We start from the raw sequence: 17,259 nt of genomic DNA, 5'->3' as shown, positions 1-17,259 counted from the left end.
GTGTACTTACACATGTGTAACAATGTGTGTGTACTTACACATGTGTAATAGTGTGTGTGTAGTAGACAATAGCTGTTGGATAAGTTTCTACTCAACTTATCACACACACTATTACACATGTGTAAGTACACACACATTGTTACACATGTGTAAGTATACTTGCTCTATTACTTGTGTAAGTACTTGTGTAAGTACACTTACCCTGGTACATGTGTGCTTACACAAGTCAAAATTAACCTTAATGTGTAATTACATAACCTGTACTTCTGTAGTTAATCTGTAACAATGTGTACTTCATTAGTAGTTACACTGTAATTACATGGATTGTTACCGTGTTATTACATAGTACTTAGGGACACTTATTATAAAGTGGGACCTATAAACCTTGAATTCAAATAAATGACATAATTTGATTAATAATAAAAAATATCATAGAAACACAGAACTATACAAATCAAAGGAAAGCATGTGAGGAAGATGGTGTAATGTACAGTGTGAGAGCTGGCGAGTGAGTCATCTGTCGCACAGCCAGTGCCGCTCAAGACTGAGGCGCGTGGAGAAGAGGCTGTGTTGAGCAACAAAAAGCTAATGAAGGAAAATGTGTCTCTCCATTAGCACCCTACTGCTAACATCACTGCTAAAATTAGAGCAGGGGGCACAAGACCATACAACACGAGGAGAGTGGTCTCTACTCTGGGAGACTGCCAGCAGCTCCAGTTTTTCCTGTACTAAACATTAGATCCAGCTGTGGTTGAAGAGAATTCACAGTAAAACTATTTCTGTTATATATTACACATGTTTTAATGTTTCACACGTTTAGAATTATACATAAATGAAGAAAGCCAGCACAGGACTTTAAACAATGTAAAAAAGGGGGAGTTTCTAAGATTCCTTAAGGTCTGAAAGGTAGAGAACTGTGGTAAATTCCGATGCTGGTGCTCAGGTCTGCTTTTTTTATGTAATTGTTCTTTATATTTTTACAGTATTTCATAAATAAACAAAATGAACAGAGGAATTTTCTCAAATCACAGAATTTCACACATTTATTTACTATTGCAATTATTATTTTTACATTAAAAGTACTCTGTACAATTAAATGTACAGTACAGGCCAAAAGTTTGGACACACCTTCTCTGTTTTAATGTGTTTTCTTTATTTTCATGATTATTTACATTGTAGATTTTCACCGAAGGCATCAAAACTATGAATGAACACATGTGGAGTTTTATGTTCTTATGTTTTATATTCTAGTTTCTTCAAAATAGCCACCCTTTGCTCTGATTACTGCTTTGCACACTCTTGGCATCATTCTCTCAATGAGCTTCAAGAGGTGGCCACCTGAAATTTAAAGTTTTCCAACAGTCCTGAAAGAAGGAGTTCCCAGAGGTGTTTATTAGCACTTGTTGCCCTTTTGTCTTCTTCACTCTGTGCTCCAGCTCACCCCAAACAGTACATAAGTACATAAAACTCCACATGTGTTTTGATGCTTCAGTGAGAATCTACAATGTAAATAGTCATGAAAATAAAATAAAAAACGCATTCAAAAAGAGAAGGTGTGTCCAAACTTTTGGCCTGTACTGTATATAAGTGTCCAAAGCTGCAAAGAGAGAAATAGAAACATGAATGTATTCAGATTATCTGGATTTTGGAGGCCTGTCACCCAGGGGCCAGGTGTTGTTTATTTTTTTTATTTATTTATTTTTTTTATTATTCATAGATGCACATATATTTACATACACCGAAGGAAGAGGAGGGAGAAAAGAAAAAATATATATGATTTTAATTAATGATTTTTCCTTATTTACAGCACCCAATCATCTTAAACCATTTATTATAATATCAATAACCATCGCTAAAAAAGGAATACTGCTGAACTGGAAAGACAGAACTCAAAACATTTCAATTAAACACTGGTTTAATCTCCTTACAGATCATTTCCAACTTGGAGAGACTTACAGCAAATCTTAAAATGTATATATTACATAATTTAAAAAAGTCTGGTCACTTTTCTTACAATATATTGAGAGCTGACTTCTTTGTTTATTCTTATATAACTGCTTATTTTTGTTATTTTGAGTCTGTTCTGTCATTTTTTGGAGGTTTTTTTTTTTGGTGCACAGGTTTGTTGAGGGTGGAGTGGGAGGACGTCAGTGTTTTTAGGTGCCTCTGTGTCTATGTTACCTTCTGGCTCTCTCTCTTTAGTTAGGATGTTACTTTCAGATCTGTCACTGACATTCATGAGATTCAGTCATTAGCCACAATTTAATAATGTTGCATTTTTTCTGTTTTCCATAAATCCAGTTAAAACTAATACCATCTTTCTTCCTTTCTCCAAAATACTGACTGCTCACCTGTCTGACCCAATACCAATGGATGTTTAACTATTAGAGTTTCCTGTCACCTGTCTAACCAGACTGATGGAAGTTTCATAACTACATTTACACCACAATTAAGCGTCATACTCTGAAGTGCTAAAACATCAATATCTTCATCACCAGCTGTTTTATCTGCACTAATGTCATTATCATCATTCATCTCAATCTCATTAAGATGGCACTTAAATGTAAATCCCCTACATAAATGTGACATAATGATAATGTCAATATAGTTCATCAAGATGGTGCTTCATTACTGCTCATGCGTTTGCATTAAGAAATGAACTGCATTAGTGCGACTGAAAAAACTGAAAAACTATAGCATGGATCCAGAGTACCATAAAACAACATTTACTGATTTTAAACTGCAGAATATGCCTACAATTCACAACATTTACACACAAAGTACTAGGTAACTCTTGCTCTTCCATTGTTGGGGTGGTCCTGATGAGAGCCAGTTTCATCAAAAAGGTTTTGATTTTCTTTGTGACTATTGCCTTTGACAATACTTTTCAAGTTCTTAATTTTTTTTCAGATTGACTGTCCTTCATTTTGTCCTAAAGTAATTTATTTACCTAGTTGAATAGTTCTTGCCATAATCTTAGAGTTAGAACATGATTCGAATAGGACTATTCACTGAATCCAAACTCTGTCTCTTTACAACTTCACAACTGATGGTCTCAAAATAAAATTAAGAGGCAAGAAATTCAAGTAATTAACTCTTGACGAGTTCAGCACAGCTGTTAACTCTAAATTCCAGGTGACTCTACTTTATAAAGCTGACCGAGAAAATGCAGCCAAGATGTGCAGAACTGTCTCTATCTAAGCAAGAGGTGCAACTTCAAAGAATATAAAATATAAAACTTGCAGTATTCTGGTTTGACATTAGTATTACTGTAGTATTACACTACAATTAATCAAACATTTGACTTGTATTGTATTTTTGTATAATTAAACATTTATTTTCTGTTCTATTTTTATACATAATGCACAACGGATTATAAGGCACATTTTATGCGACTCTAGTAAGGCACAGGGGTGTCCCCATGTTTTTTTTTTAATTCAGCAGTTCTTATTGCTGGGTGTCGAGAGCTATAAACCTATGTTAAGTTAAGTAAACAAAACTGTAATTCTTAAAAAACATTTCAGATGAGTCAGACAAGTCATACGAGCGCTGGACGTGAATCTACACAGATTTCTCTCCTGAAAACTGTTTATTGGTGATTTAAGCTTAGATTTCCAGATTTCCACTAAAGCTGAAGCATTAGCATTAGCAGCTAACTGCTAATGGCAAATGCTAATGCTTCTTCAGCAGTGTTACCTGGAGTTAGCAGCAGGCTACAGGCCGATAATACTCACCTCTGGATGGCCAAAGATCTTAGAGCTTAGCACGGTTAGCAGCTAATGCTAATACTGCTGGAAAACAAAACTGAAACTCTGTACTGTATAATTCTGTATAACTCTGTACTTTAGCAGAGTGGCTTTACTGCTTCTTACAACCAGACTGTTAAAATTTATACATAAGGCGCACTGGATTAAAAGGCGCATTGACCATTTTTGAGAAAATTAAAAGATTTTAAGTGCATCTTATAATACAAATAAACTTGAAACTGAAATTTGAAATAATTACTGTGGACAGAGATTAGTACAGTGGGCGTTATTTAAAAGTGTGCACTTCTTCCCCCTCTATAGAAGTGGGTCTGTCCCGCCCTGAATTGATTCTGTCTCCAAGGACAATTCCCAGCTGACCCACCAGACCTGATAACCACAGAAAAAACAAGTAAATAAACAACTACATTTATAAATAAACAAGCCTGTGGACTGTGCACTCAGTGGATTTGGCCTCTTAAGAATGAGTTTGGCCTAAGGGCGAACAATTTGACCCCCCCCCCCCCCCCCCCCCACTGTCTCAAAGCCTCTCGCCCTGGCCCACTTCCTTCTCACTCCTGTTGTTCTCTCTCCTCATTCTCTCGTTTTCTGTTTCCCGTTTCCCGTTCACTCTTTTCTTCCTTACTCACTCTCTCTCTCACGGTTGTGTTTGTATCGCCCCTCTGCCCTGCGAATCTCTCTCTCTCTTCTCACGCTCATTCTCTCACCAGCATCCTCATTAAATGTCAATACAGCCCCCACTGCCCCTCCCAGTCCTCTCATCCTCCCCCTTGGCGTTTCTTCCCTTCTTCACACCTGAGCGCACCGCCAAGTCTGAACAGACTAATGGAAACTCTGTCACAGCCTTGAGAGACATTACTCCTGCTTCCTGAACACCCCCCGCACTCACACATGAGCTCACGCCAGCATACACACACACACACACACACACATTTATAAAGATGTACACAACTACGCTCCAACAATTACACTCAACACAAACGCTGATACACATGAATCAGGGCCTGGAGACAGTAACAGTACTGCTCTACAGAAGCAGAGATGAGACATTATTTGGTCACCCATGAGATTCAATGAACTCAGGTGTTCCAATCACTTTCACGATCACAGGTGTACAGTATAAAACCAAGCACCTAGTCATGCTGGGACTGCTTCTAAAAAAAAATAGAACAGTGAATAAATGGGTCACTTTTAGGAGCTCAGTGAACTCCAGTTTGGTACCATGATAGAATGCAGCACCTGTAAACCAGTGTCCAGTCGTGAAATTTCACTACTCACTACTAAATATTCCACAGCCAACTGTCAGTGATATTTTATACAACAGTTAGTTCCGACCTCACAATCTGATTGGTTGAGAAGAGTTCTAGCCGTGATGATATATGTGATAACATCACGGCCTTCTCACACTAAACCTGTATCACTCCGCCGATGAGTTGCCGAGTAACAGCACACAGTACAGTTTTGAATCATCGCCTCCACCAGCACCAATAGCAGCATTAGCTTAGCACAGGCTAGCGCTCAGCTGCGGCACACTTGCCCACAGCGCTGACTCATGGAAAAAAGGGAAGGAAAAATTCGCTCGGCTAATGCCGTCTGACAGCCAGAACGATAACTTAACCAACCAGGCTAGGCTAAACTAAGTTAATGCTGAGCTAAAGCAAGCTACCCTGACTGGGAATTTTCGAAGCGCGGATATCTTGACTCCAATTACCTACCCACAGTCCAGCCACACCGGCAAGCTAACCAAGACCACCCAGCAAAACAAACAGAAATGCTCAAAAAATGCACAGCTTTCAACTGAAGACGACTCCACAGAGAGGAGAGTATTAGCCTTATTTTAAGCTCCTGGCGTTACAATCTTCGCTTATTCCCAAGTTTGCTTTCAAGCTAACTTTAGTGGTGTTAGTCTGCCTGAACCATACAATGATTTGTAGTTAAGTTGTGGTGGAACTACTTTTTGGCGGAAGGCACAGTCCGTATCAAAACATATTCAAACTGATTTTCTTAAAGTTCTTTGATTTATTTTCTTTATTCATTTTGTAAAAAATAAACTGTTGTATAAAAGCAATAGGGTTTCTATGGTCAAGCAACTCCACCCAAGCCTTATATCACCAAACGCAATCTAGGCGAGTGCAGGATACTTTCGGGAATTAAGGCTCAATCCTATATATCACCCCTTGGCGCTACCACATAGCCCTACCCATCTTTTAATTATGTAAATTAAAAGCCTAGGGGTAGGGTGTCCCGATTCTTGTTAGGCTGAAGGAGTAGGTAATGGGATGTGTTGGGGGTACATGGCCTTTTACATAGAGATTTTTCAGAAACATACTCAACATTGAGGGCTAACAGAATCACTGGCAAGCGACCAAAGAAAATTTGAGTATTTTCTTTGCTAACAATTAAATATTACCACAGTTATATGTGTAGTATCAATGTTTTATGGCCATTCTCTTCAAAACAAGCATTCAAAAATGGCTAGTAGTTAATCTCAGTAGCTATCTAGCTAGCTAGTTAGCTAACTTTCCCTTTCCACCTTAAATGGTGCAACAGATAAACAGAGACTGTAGCATTTAAGGAATGTGGAATGGAAAAATAAAATAAAATAAAATAAAACGTAAGAAAGCTAATTTCAACCCCCCTCAAAGAACAATTAAGAAAAAGACAATAATAATTAATTGCTGTACCACCTGCCCCCTTTCCTAAGACATACGATAAAGCCCTAAAGTTAAAATAAGATGAACTGTGTTAAAATGAGATAATTTCACTTGCTAATATTTAGTTTTTTTGAAGTGTAGAGTAAAAACTGAAAAAACAAAATCCAAAATCAACATGTGTGGCTCAGTCTCCACATATACACTAGGGAGTTCATCCTGAAAACAAAAATAATGTTTTACAAACTACATCAAACTCCAAACTCTACAAAAAAGATTGATACTTGTCTTTGATATTGTATGTACAACTTCTAACGTGATGCAGCAAGTTACAAAGAACATACCAGCATTGCTCATACACACATACACACACACACACACACACATACACACACAGTGTTTTCTTCCCTTTCATGCAACGGCATCAACATCACCGCTGCCAATCACACTTGTCAAAACATTGCCAGAGAGACAGAGAGTATAGTGCGACAAGACAAGCTGGCTTCAAAGAGGCAAACCACTGCTACAGCCAGACACAGAGAGAGAGAGGGTCTTCAGAGTAGGCTTAATGATAACTGGTATCAAAGAAAATACAGCTCTGGAAAAAATTAAGAGACCACTTCAGTTTCTCTAATTTTGCTATTTAAAGGTATATGTTTGATTAAAATGAACATTCTTGTTTTATTCTATAAACTACAGACAACATTTCTCCCAAATTCCAAATAAATATATTGTTTTTTAGAGCATTTATTTGCAGAACATAAGAAATGGCTGAAATAACAAAAAAGATGCAGAGCCTTCAGACCTCAAATAATGCAAAGAAAAATGCAAAGTTCATATTCATAAAGTTTTAAGAGTTTTAATGGAAAAAACCTGGTTTTTAATCTCCTCCACCAGTCTTACACACTGCTTTTGGAGAACTTTATGCTTTTACTCCTGGTGCAAAAAATCAAGCAGTTCAGTTTGGTTTGATGGCTTGTGATTATCCATCTTCCTCTTGATTATATTCCAGAGGTTTTCAATTTGGTAAAATCAAAGAAACTCATCATTTTTAAGTGGCCTCTTAGTTTTTCCCAGAGCTGTATATGATGCATTTATAGCTTATGAGTTCATAAAGACAAAGCATCCACATGTGCAAAAGCTACTAAAATATAGCTAATACAACAACTATAATCTTCTAGTCATACTGATCTGTCATCAGTAGAGGCTGATGCTGCCCAAAGTACCAAAGTAAGTGGATAGGTCATTTCCGGTGATAGCACAGTTGAACCTGTGAGGGCGCTGCAGAGGCAGACCACAATAAAAGCATTTGCTAGGGAAGATTAGACTCTGGAACAATGGAAGAAGGTCATGTGTTAAGCCTGGTGAGCCAAGAGTGATGGAGCTTTAGGTTAAGAAGAGAGGCAGCTGAAGAAGTGATGCACCCATCATCCCTTGTGCTACTGTTAAAGCCTGTAGGGGCGGGGCTAAGATGTGGGGTTTGCTGCAGTTGGTCAGGTCTAGGTTCAGCAACAGTATGTGCTAAATGACTGACTACCGGAATATACTGAATATAGACCAGATTATTCCATCAATGGATTTTTTCTTCCCTGATGGCACGGGAATTTTCCAAGATGACAATATCAGGATTAATTGGGCTTAGATTGTGAAAGAGTGCAGGGTTTAGGGACATGAACCCCATTGTGAATCTTTGGGATGTGCTGAATAAGTCTTTACACAGTGCTCTAAATCTCCCATCATCAATCATCAACAACAAAATCAAAATTATGTGACATTGCAGAAGCTTTTGGAAACAATTGCAGAGCAAATTTGGGTTGTAATCCAAGCAAAAGGCTCTCAAACCAAAAATTAAAGGGTGTGACCTTTTTTTGGTCAGGCATTGTATAAAAGTTTAAGCTGTATTTTGTACAAAATTCACACTAATGTCTATTTTACTAACCAGAACTTCTACCAAAATACTGTTAATGTAAACATGGAGCTCTTACCTCTGTAAGGTGTGGGTTAGGGTTGAAGCCACACTGGTTGCAGACGGTGGTGCGACACTGGGTGCACTTGTTGAAGTTGGGTGCTCCGTCAGTGCTGGTCAGTTCTGTGGTATTGCAGATCGGGCACAGCTTACTGCTGGGCATGGGGGCTATCTGGGGGACGGAGTAGGGCGAGCTGGGGGCACTGCCTCGGTCTGGGGACACGGATGGTGATCGACCGGACCGGCCCGTACTGCTGAAGTCCACTTGAAGGTTTCGTCTGGAGGCATGCTGGCCAGGACCTTGGTCGCTTCCCATGCCCTGGGAGGATGCTTGTGTCTGGGATTGAGGGGTTGGAGAGGGCCTGGGGCTTTCATGGGTGGCCAACCTGTAGGGGTCTCCTCGTCCTGATAAGCCTCCCATGCCTCCCATCCCACCCATGCCCCCCATTCCTCCCATTCCACCCATGCCTCCCATGCCCCCACCCGTACCAACGCCACTGGTGGGCCCATAGCCAGCTTTGGGACTTGGGGGAGCTCCAGACAGTCTGAAAGAGAACACAAGTCAGACAGAGAGAATGAGATTCAATAAACAAAAAATATATATATATATTTTTTCTTTATTGTTTAGGTAAAATATTGTCTTCAATATTTAGGCCAGTCTATTGTAAAAGTCTATTGTAGAATGTATTGTACTGTGCATTTTTCTTGTGCACAGTACAATAACAAAGAGACATTAACAAGATTTACCTTTATAAAACATTCTTTCTCAAGAATAAATGCTAAATAAATTTGGATTTATGGTCAGAAGGACACATAAATAACTTCTAACTGTTTTTCTCTTGCGTGTGTGTGAGTAAAAAGACCACGCTGTGTCTTTGTTTTGAAGGTATAAATAACTACAGTCTTGGCAGTCATTATCACTCATCCAGCAGGCAAAGCGCCAGGAAAGTCAGCTCTGTGTTTGTTCAGACCTGTTTTTGCTCCTTATTCCAAGTGCTATAAAAAAAAAAGATTATTCAGAGGGTAGTTCAATTCTCCTGCTCTAGATAAGCCTAAAATACCTGTGTGTGTGTGTGTACGTATACACCGACTGCCCACTTCATAAAAAAATACCTTGTTTTTTTATCATTACTGTCCATTTCATCAGCAGTGTGGATGCCTTTCTGTAAATACAAACTGCAGTCCTGTGTCTGTTTCACTGCATTTCTTTTTTATCCTCCTTTCACCCTGTATTCCAGTGACCCTACAGGACCACCACAGAGCAGCTATTAATAGATAGTTGTTGGACATACACTCTTCAAAAAATTATTATGTGCTAGTTTTATCTTATTTTTAAGTAAAACCCACAAAGCTTTTGTTCATTTTTACTACAAATTATAAACTGACATTGCTTAAAAATATGATTGCAAAAATGTTGCACTATATTTTTAGATAAAAGTAATTTTTTACTAAATTTTACTTAGTTTCATTACATGCCATTTCTTAGAAAAATATGTTTTTTTCCAGTAAGTGAAATTAAGCTGTTTCTATAGTACAGTGTAAGATGAATAAGAGTAAGAATTTACATTACTGTTACAACTGACTACTACTGACATAAAACAAGATCTATAGCAGGTTTTAGTTTGTCATATATATTTATAAACACGAATAAGGTATAGATCATTTAAAATCAACTTCATGTATTTATTTATTCAGTTATTTTAAAGTATGCAAAAACCATGCCAGTGACACTACAGTGCTGAAACCCACTACCCAATTAATACAGGCGATTCTATAACTTGAAGGATCACAAAGTAACATTAGTGACAACACTAGCGGCATTTGGGGTGTCACCAACTTTAAGCATCGGTCTAGGCAGCATTAGTGGCGCTACCAACCAGGCTTGGATTGTCGGGTTAGCGTAATTCATGTCCTCAGTACCCAAGTTGGAGAACCGTCTAGCGGCATTCTTGTCCCTGGATACTGAGCTTGGAGCATCAAGCATTAGCGGCGCAACTGACTGGGCTTGGATTGTCAGCCCAGTGGCATTTGCGTTCTCAGTAGCCAGACTTGCAGCATCCGGCTAGCGATATTCTTGTCCCTAGCTACCAGGCTTGGAGCATCAGGCTAGTGGCATTTGTGTCGTCGGCAACCAGGTCTGGCGCGTCCGGCTAGTATTATTAATGCTGCAACCAACCGGGCTTGGAGTTTTGGGCTAGTAAATTTAGCAACACAGCCAAGCGGGCATGGAGTGTCATGTTAGCAGCGTTTGCGTCCTCGGTAACCAGGCTTAGAGCATCAGACTAGCAGCATTCTTGTCACTGGCTACCAGGCTTGGAGTGTCAGGCTAGCAGCATTCGTGTTCTCAGCTACCAGGCTTGGAGCGTCCAGCTAGCAGTAATAATGCTGCAGCCAACTTGGCTTGGAGCATTGGGCTAGTGGCATTCACGTCCTCAGGAACCAGGCTTGGAGCTTCTAGCTAGCAGTATCAGCGCTGCAGCCAGTCAGGTGTTGGGCTAGTAAAACTAGCAACACAGCCAACTGGGCTTGAAACATTTGTGGTACAGCTTACCGGGCTTAGCAGGCTATAGGGCCAGCCAATCCAGGCTACCCAATAGGCACAACAATTAGTCTCCACTTTCCATGCTGGCTAACGCCCAGCTGCTGAATTAATCAGGCAACTATCCAGCGATAGTTGGACAAATGTACCTTTTGACCTTGTGAAAACAATATTTTAGCGCAGTTTCCATTAAAACCAACTCAAACTACAGAAATCCCTCCCTCACTCCCTTACTAAACAGTCATTGTGCTTGAACAATGTAATCTTTGCTTAAGACTTTAAGACTCACATTCTTTATTCTTTTTTATTTTGTTAGGCATGCTCATTTCTGTCATGTTGACCTTACTTTTATATTTACATTTATATGCAATGTTTCTGCAAAATTCTAAACATAATACACACAAAATTTTGGTATGTATTGATTAGTTTAATTAGTATAATTTGTTTAATTTAAGGGTAAATCTTCTGATATGACCCATAATGACCCACTACCCAAATAATAACAGCTGCTTTGTGCGGTCCTGACCAGTAAAGAACAGGGTAAAAGGATAATAATGAGGTATGAAAAAAAAGAGATAAACAATTGTCTTTATTTATAGAACTACAAAACTGTACTGTAGAAAATAGGTAAATAGAGACTGATAAAATGGACATAGTGCGACATAGTGAGGTAGTTTTAATGTTATGGCTGTGTGTGTTTGTGTTCTGGTGGTGGTAGAAGAGGGGTCAGCTAATAAAGTGTTCAGTAAATGAAATGCCTAAAAATCAAATCTATTATCTAACACTTCCAGCTCTAAATATATCATGAAGTAGACTACAGCGCTAGCTAACAAGCAGCTCGCTAACAAGCTAACACCAGTCATGTTATCACACTGATTTGATGTGTTACATTATCACCTTCCATAACAGCGCAGTGTGGTTTCAGTGACATTTTCATTACCACGGAAAATAGGCTTCGAGTGACATGTAAAGATATTCCAGACAAAAGCAGACAATATATGATTAAAATATATCAACCTGCCATTCTGAACCAGTCATAGAATGACTCAACAGAAACACACACTCAGACTGGGTATCTGAATCATTTGCAAGTGCTCTCAGAAACAAATACCTGTCAAAAGCAGAGATCTGCCAGTTATATAGGAACATCCCTGCATTTTTACTTGTTTTATCTCTAGCATAAACGGTCAATTAGTATATAAATTAGTATGATTAATGTATTCCACTGTTGGGGTGGGTTTAGCATTGTCTTTTTAAGACTTTCTCACTGACCATGAGAATCACATAATTAACTCGTGCCTTTGCTGACTGTGGACCATCTAGACTCTTAATTTGGCCAATAAACTAAATACAATAACCTGACAGTTTTTAATTATAAATGAACCAACCACATACATATGCAAAAACAGACCAATCAGAATGATCTCTGGCTACACTGTGCAGGAAACTCATGGAAACTCCAGGAGAGGTGGGATGGCTGACTGTTGGCTCCTTTGAAAAGAGTTATGCTATTTAACAGCTAGATTTAATTGCTATGTGCTGTATATTTCATAGAACAACAGTATTCTACCCTTATTATAGTCAGTTGACTTCATGAGCAAATCTTAATGCAGATCAGACTTAAAAACTTAAGAAAAATCAATTATTTGTAATGTCTAAATATAGGTATGTGTATAAATGTACACTTTATGCCCAACAATGCTGGGGCAACTTGTTAATTTTTACTTAAAGCAAGACTTTGTACTAGACTTTGTATTTTGCAGCATTGCTGTGAGGTCTTGATTGCAATCAGCAACAACCCTGCTTGGCAGTGAGTTCAGATTGTTGGAGGATCATTACAATTGGTGCAACTTTAAGTAATGAGAATGAGTGTAGATTTGGACAATGAGAGTGGTCGTCAGAATGGTTGGATATAATATTAGATGATATTAAAGCACACACACGCTATAAGATATCTTATCTTACACCCTGCACAAAGGTGCATTGTGATGCTCATTGCTATCTTACATCTATTTTCATGCCACGAGCCTCTGTCGTTTAATTAGCAGCAGTACCTCTGAATATATCTACGCTGATTAGGTGAGTGGTGGTCCGGATTTGAGTTGTGTTGAGGCAAATTTCTGGCATATTGCTATCTTGGCCAAAGAAAGCACAGGTGCGCCACTGACTTAATTTTACCTATGTAGACCCCAACAGTCATAGATCGCTAAAACAGGGCTAAAAATATGTGATGTTGCTCATTAGTCATCTTAAAGTGAAGTAACATAGACATATATATATACATAGACTCTGAATAGCGTAGCAGCCGGCGCCAGGAGGCAGACTATGCTAAGTCTTTGTATATATATATATGTCTATGTTACTTCACTTTAAGATGAAGTATCAGTGATGGCGGCGCTCTGAGCTGAAGCTAGCATTATGGGATGTAAACAGTGGTTTTAATAAGGTTCTTGTGTACTTTTTAAGTTTTAAATGCCTTGTTTTAAATGTCAGGGCTCTCCGGATTCTAGCAAGAAAGTGTGGAGATACTTTGAGCTGGATAACAATGGAAAAAAGCTATTTATCAGGGCAAGTTATGCCCCTTATTACCCAGTCTGAAGGGTGTTTGAACAAACTGTTAAAATGTGTGGATCTTGGAACGCTGTGGGAGACTGGAGGTGTGCTATTCATCAAAGGTAAGTACTTTTTATCATGTTTTACTACACCAAAAGTGTTCTCCTTTAATTAAAACCTATTGAAAGCTTAGTATGTATAAAATAACTTGAATCCACATTTCTGCAGCTGCTTGATATTCATCCAGTTGTTTTTGCTTTGGTTGGACATCTCAAATTTAATATATTTTTGTATCATTTAAACCCACACAAAAAAACTAAACAGAGCAAGTGGCATTTTCTCCTTTTATGAGCCATTAAAGCAATGTCACACAACACACACCCAAGATCATACACAGCCACATGCACATAGAGACTGTATGGCTGTGTGTGATATATGTGTTGACACATGTAAGCAGAGCTCAGTACAGTCATGTGATCATGCCCCAATACTGAGAGCGAGAGACAAAGAGAGAGAGACGGAGTGAGTGTGTTTAAGAGTGACCCTCTATTGCAGTGTCATTCCATCAAGTACGGACAAAGTGTGTCAGACAACGACCTTCCCATGTCGCTTACAACAGTAATATGAGCAAGCAGAGCAAGCAATATTGTCCACACTCTTACACACATATATACACACACACATGCACACACGTACACACATATACACACACATGCACACACATGGAGAATCACCATGACCTTCATTCTGCTTTAAGCTACATCAAGCTCTCTTGGCTGCATCACAGGAATATTAGAATGAGTCAGCACACACACACACACACACACACACACACAGACACACACACACACTACAATATGCAAGTATATTTATGTTAATATTATGAAGCCATGCATGTTCACATTATTTCTCTCTACATTCTATAGTATATTATCTATAATATATCTATCAGATGCCATTAGAGTTTAAGTGAGGCAGACAATTCTCTATTATGCATGAATACACCATACCTGTCAAGACTCCCGTTTTGGCCGGGAAACTACCCTATTTTACTCCTCTTTCCCGCCGTCCTCCCGTATTAGTATTTTCCCGTAAATTTCCCGTATTATATTAAAATGAAAAAATATATATTATTGAGGAGACAGGGCACTGACCGCTCTGTGTCTCTTAACCAATCGTGGAGCCGGTTCAAGGAGAAAGTCCCGCCTTTCTGGAGAAACAGCCAATCAGCTTGCAAAGGAGAGTCAGTGTGTTGAAGCCCCCCCTCGCTGTGAGTTCAGGCAGCTAGTCGGAGCTGCTGATGTTAAAACAGATCTGGATATTCAGAGATTTTTCTAAAAGAAAGGTAACGGTAGGTTAATCATGTAAACTGTGATGAGATTTTTCTGATAGCTGCTTAAAAATACTCGTCTCCGAAACAAAACACACAGATTAAACCTTTTAAAATAAAAAAATTACATCTTGTGACTCAGTTTAACTAGAAATGTGGAGAGGACCGAAATTATTAATTGTGTAGGCCACTTAGGACTAATTTTTACTGATGGAATATATCTGGTCCATGTCCTTTTGGTAAAAGCCCATAATACTATTTTTAGGTCACCTACAGTCATTTTGCAGAATTTGTGCACCCTATTGTCAATTTTAAATCTATTAAATAAATTTAAAAATATATAATATAAAAGAGTGCATTTATGCCAAAAAAAGACATGAAATCTTAACTTTTTTATATCTAGAAAAGGATTTTTAATTTGGCTGTATTAAAAGAATGACATATGTAGGAATGTGATGAGAAACATGAATATAATAAAGAATATCTACACTCTGACATAGCCACAGTATGAACGTCTCACTTCTAGATATGATCATTTAGCTGTGTTGTCATTAGTTACAAGCAACAGAAGGCTAGATTACTAAACTTTGACTCAGCTATGACAGGGTGCCTTTCTGCCTCAGAATCCCAGAATAGTGAATGCTAATTGGCTGAAAGGTCACATGACTGTCAGGTCGTTGTGTCATTCACACTGTTCACACTATTGTGCTGTAATCGCAAGGCTTTCTGTTGTTGTGGCTTTCAGGTTACACGACTGTTCAGCAATACAGGGTCACGAATCACTTGATTTTTCACTGTGAGGAATCACAGAGAAATCACATCTGCTCGCTAACCAAAAACATGTTTAAGCATGAGAACATGAGAAAAGATCTAGTGAGGTCATACAGAAGATACTTTGGCTGGACACATGGTTCTCTGTCTACGTGATCCCATTGGCTGTAGGTACTCACTGCTGTTGACTCAGAGTCACAGACTGGTTTAGATATTGAACCTGCTAGACATTGTGACTCGTCTGCGACCACTCTGCAATCACTTGTTGAGTCTTTTTAGCAGTTTATACTCCACCCCCTATTAATCAACCGCCCTATAAATACCTGCCCTAAATAACTACGTCTTGTGCCAAAAGTTCGCAACCCACCTCCTCCCCAACAACCCCCTTTATCTACTCTTCCACTTCTTATTAAATAAAAAGGTGCGGGTATAACTGCACGCTTCTTCAAGCACGCACTTCAGAACTCCAGCCCAATTTTCCCTGAGTTCCCTCCCCTTTATCCTTTATCTTTCTCTACTTCTAAAGGCGTGGTCCGCACTTAGGAAACCAATTTTGCCTTAAAACAGAGGTTTTTGTTGATGATCTATAAAAAACATTTGGCAACTGAAAAACCAGGATAAAATTGTAGAATTCCAAATAACTACAGAAAACACTATTACAGAAAACATAACTCAAAGAGGCACTGACTGATTTTGGACATGTTGCTGCTGTGTGTCTGAACTGCAGATTGAGTCACACAAACATGAATCTGAATGTTGGTCTCAGAGAAGCTTTACACAACTTATCAATAAAAATATTGTCATAAATTATGGGTATTCCATGTATGCTAGGTCATATTATTTGTACACTGTATATTAGGCTGTGTTTTTTCGACAGCAATGCAAAATAGGGGGAAGCCCAAAATAATACACTATATAACAAATATAAAAAAAAGATAATAGTATTGTGACAATGTAAAATTTTCACAAAAACTTATTTTAATTTAGAATGGTTTTTTCTCAACTCAGTATTTTTGTTCTTGATTAAATACAATGCCTGACCAAAAAAAAAAAATGTCACCACCTGGATTTAACTAAGCAAATAGGTACAAGCCTCTTCTTGGATAATTACTGCATGGGTGATTATCTTTCAGCTGGCAACAAGTTATCGAACCTCAACTGGTGCAATGAGTTGCTTCTCATTTTTTAATCAGCCATGTGGAAAGACACATCCACAGCTCATCAAAACCTCAACCTATTCTTTATATTTGACAATATTTGATTATATTACAGGTCCTTACTTATTTTTATTTAACTGAACTGAGTTTTGTTTTATTTCGCGCTGAATTCAGCTCCGCGCTGCAGAAGGAAAAAGAAAAGAGAGAGAGAGAGAGAGAGGTGCAGCGCATTTTGACTGATTTCTCTTAATTAATTATCATTAAATATATATCATTTAATAGTGAGTTTATAACATGCATTTTCCTTATTTATTACAATGTTTTATTTAGAAGACAGAGGTTATTCTTTGCTTTGCGTGCCTGACAAAAACTGACCAAACTTCAGCATTTGAGTGAGAATAAGCATCTGTTAAAATTCTTAAACAGCAGAATGCATATATCTGCTATATTACAGTTAAGTCTGTGTACCGAACAGAAATATAAATCCTTTTAACTGACCGAAATAAATATAACTAATAATAATTTATA

At 38.3% G+C, this 17,259-nt stretch overlaps 1 protein-coding gene across 3 annotated transcripts in view; it reads right to left on the bottom strand.

The window, feature by feature from the left end:
* The window catches only part of bsna (bassoon presynaptic cytomatrix protein a), a 183,540-nt gene that overhangs the window by 141,534 nt on the left and 24,747 nt on the right, over positions 1-17,259 (bottom strand). For all 3 annotated transcript variants that reach the window (XM_049485661.1, XM_049485662.1, XM_049485663.1), the window contains exon 2: positions 8,401-8,926. In XM_049485661.1, the coding sequence (XP_049341618.1) occupies positions 8,401-8,926 (526 nt within the window). The remainder of the gene's footprint in view (positions 1-8,400; positions 8,927-17,259) is intronic.

The sequence above is a fragment of the Astyanax mexicanus genome, chromosome 12, assembly GCF_023375975.1.
Source record: "Astyanax mexicanus isolate ESR-SI-001 chromosome 12, AstMex3_surface, whole genome shotgun sequence".
In the NCBI taxonomy this organism is placed as follows: Eukaryota; Metazoa; Chordata; class Actinopteri; order Characiformes; family Acestrorhamphidae; genus Astyanax; species Astyanax mexicanus.
The sequence above is the reverse complement of the archived record's forward strand: the minus strand, read 5'-3'. Positions and strand labels throughout refer to the sequence as shown.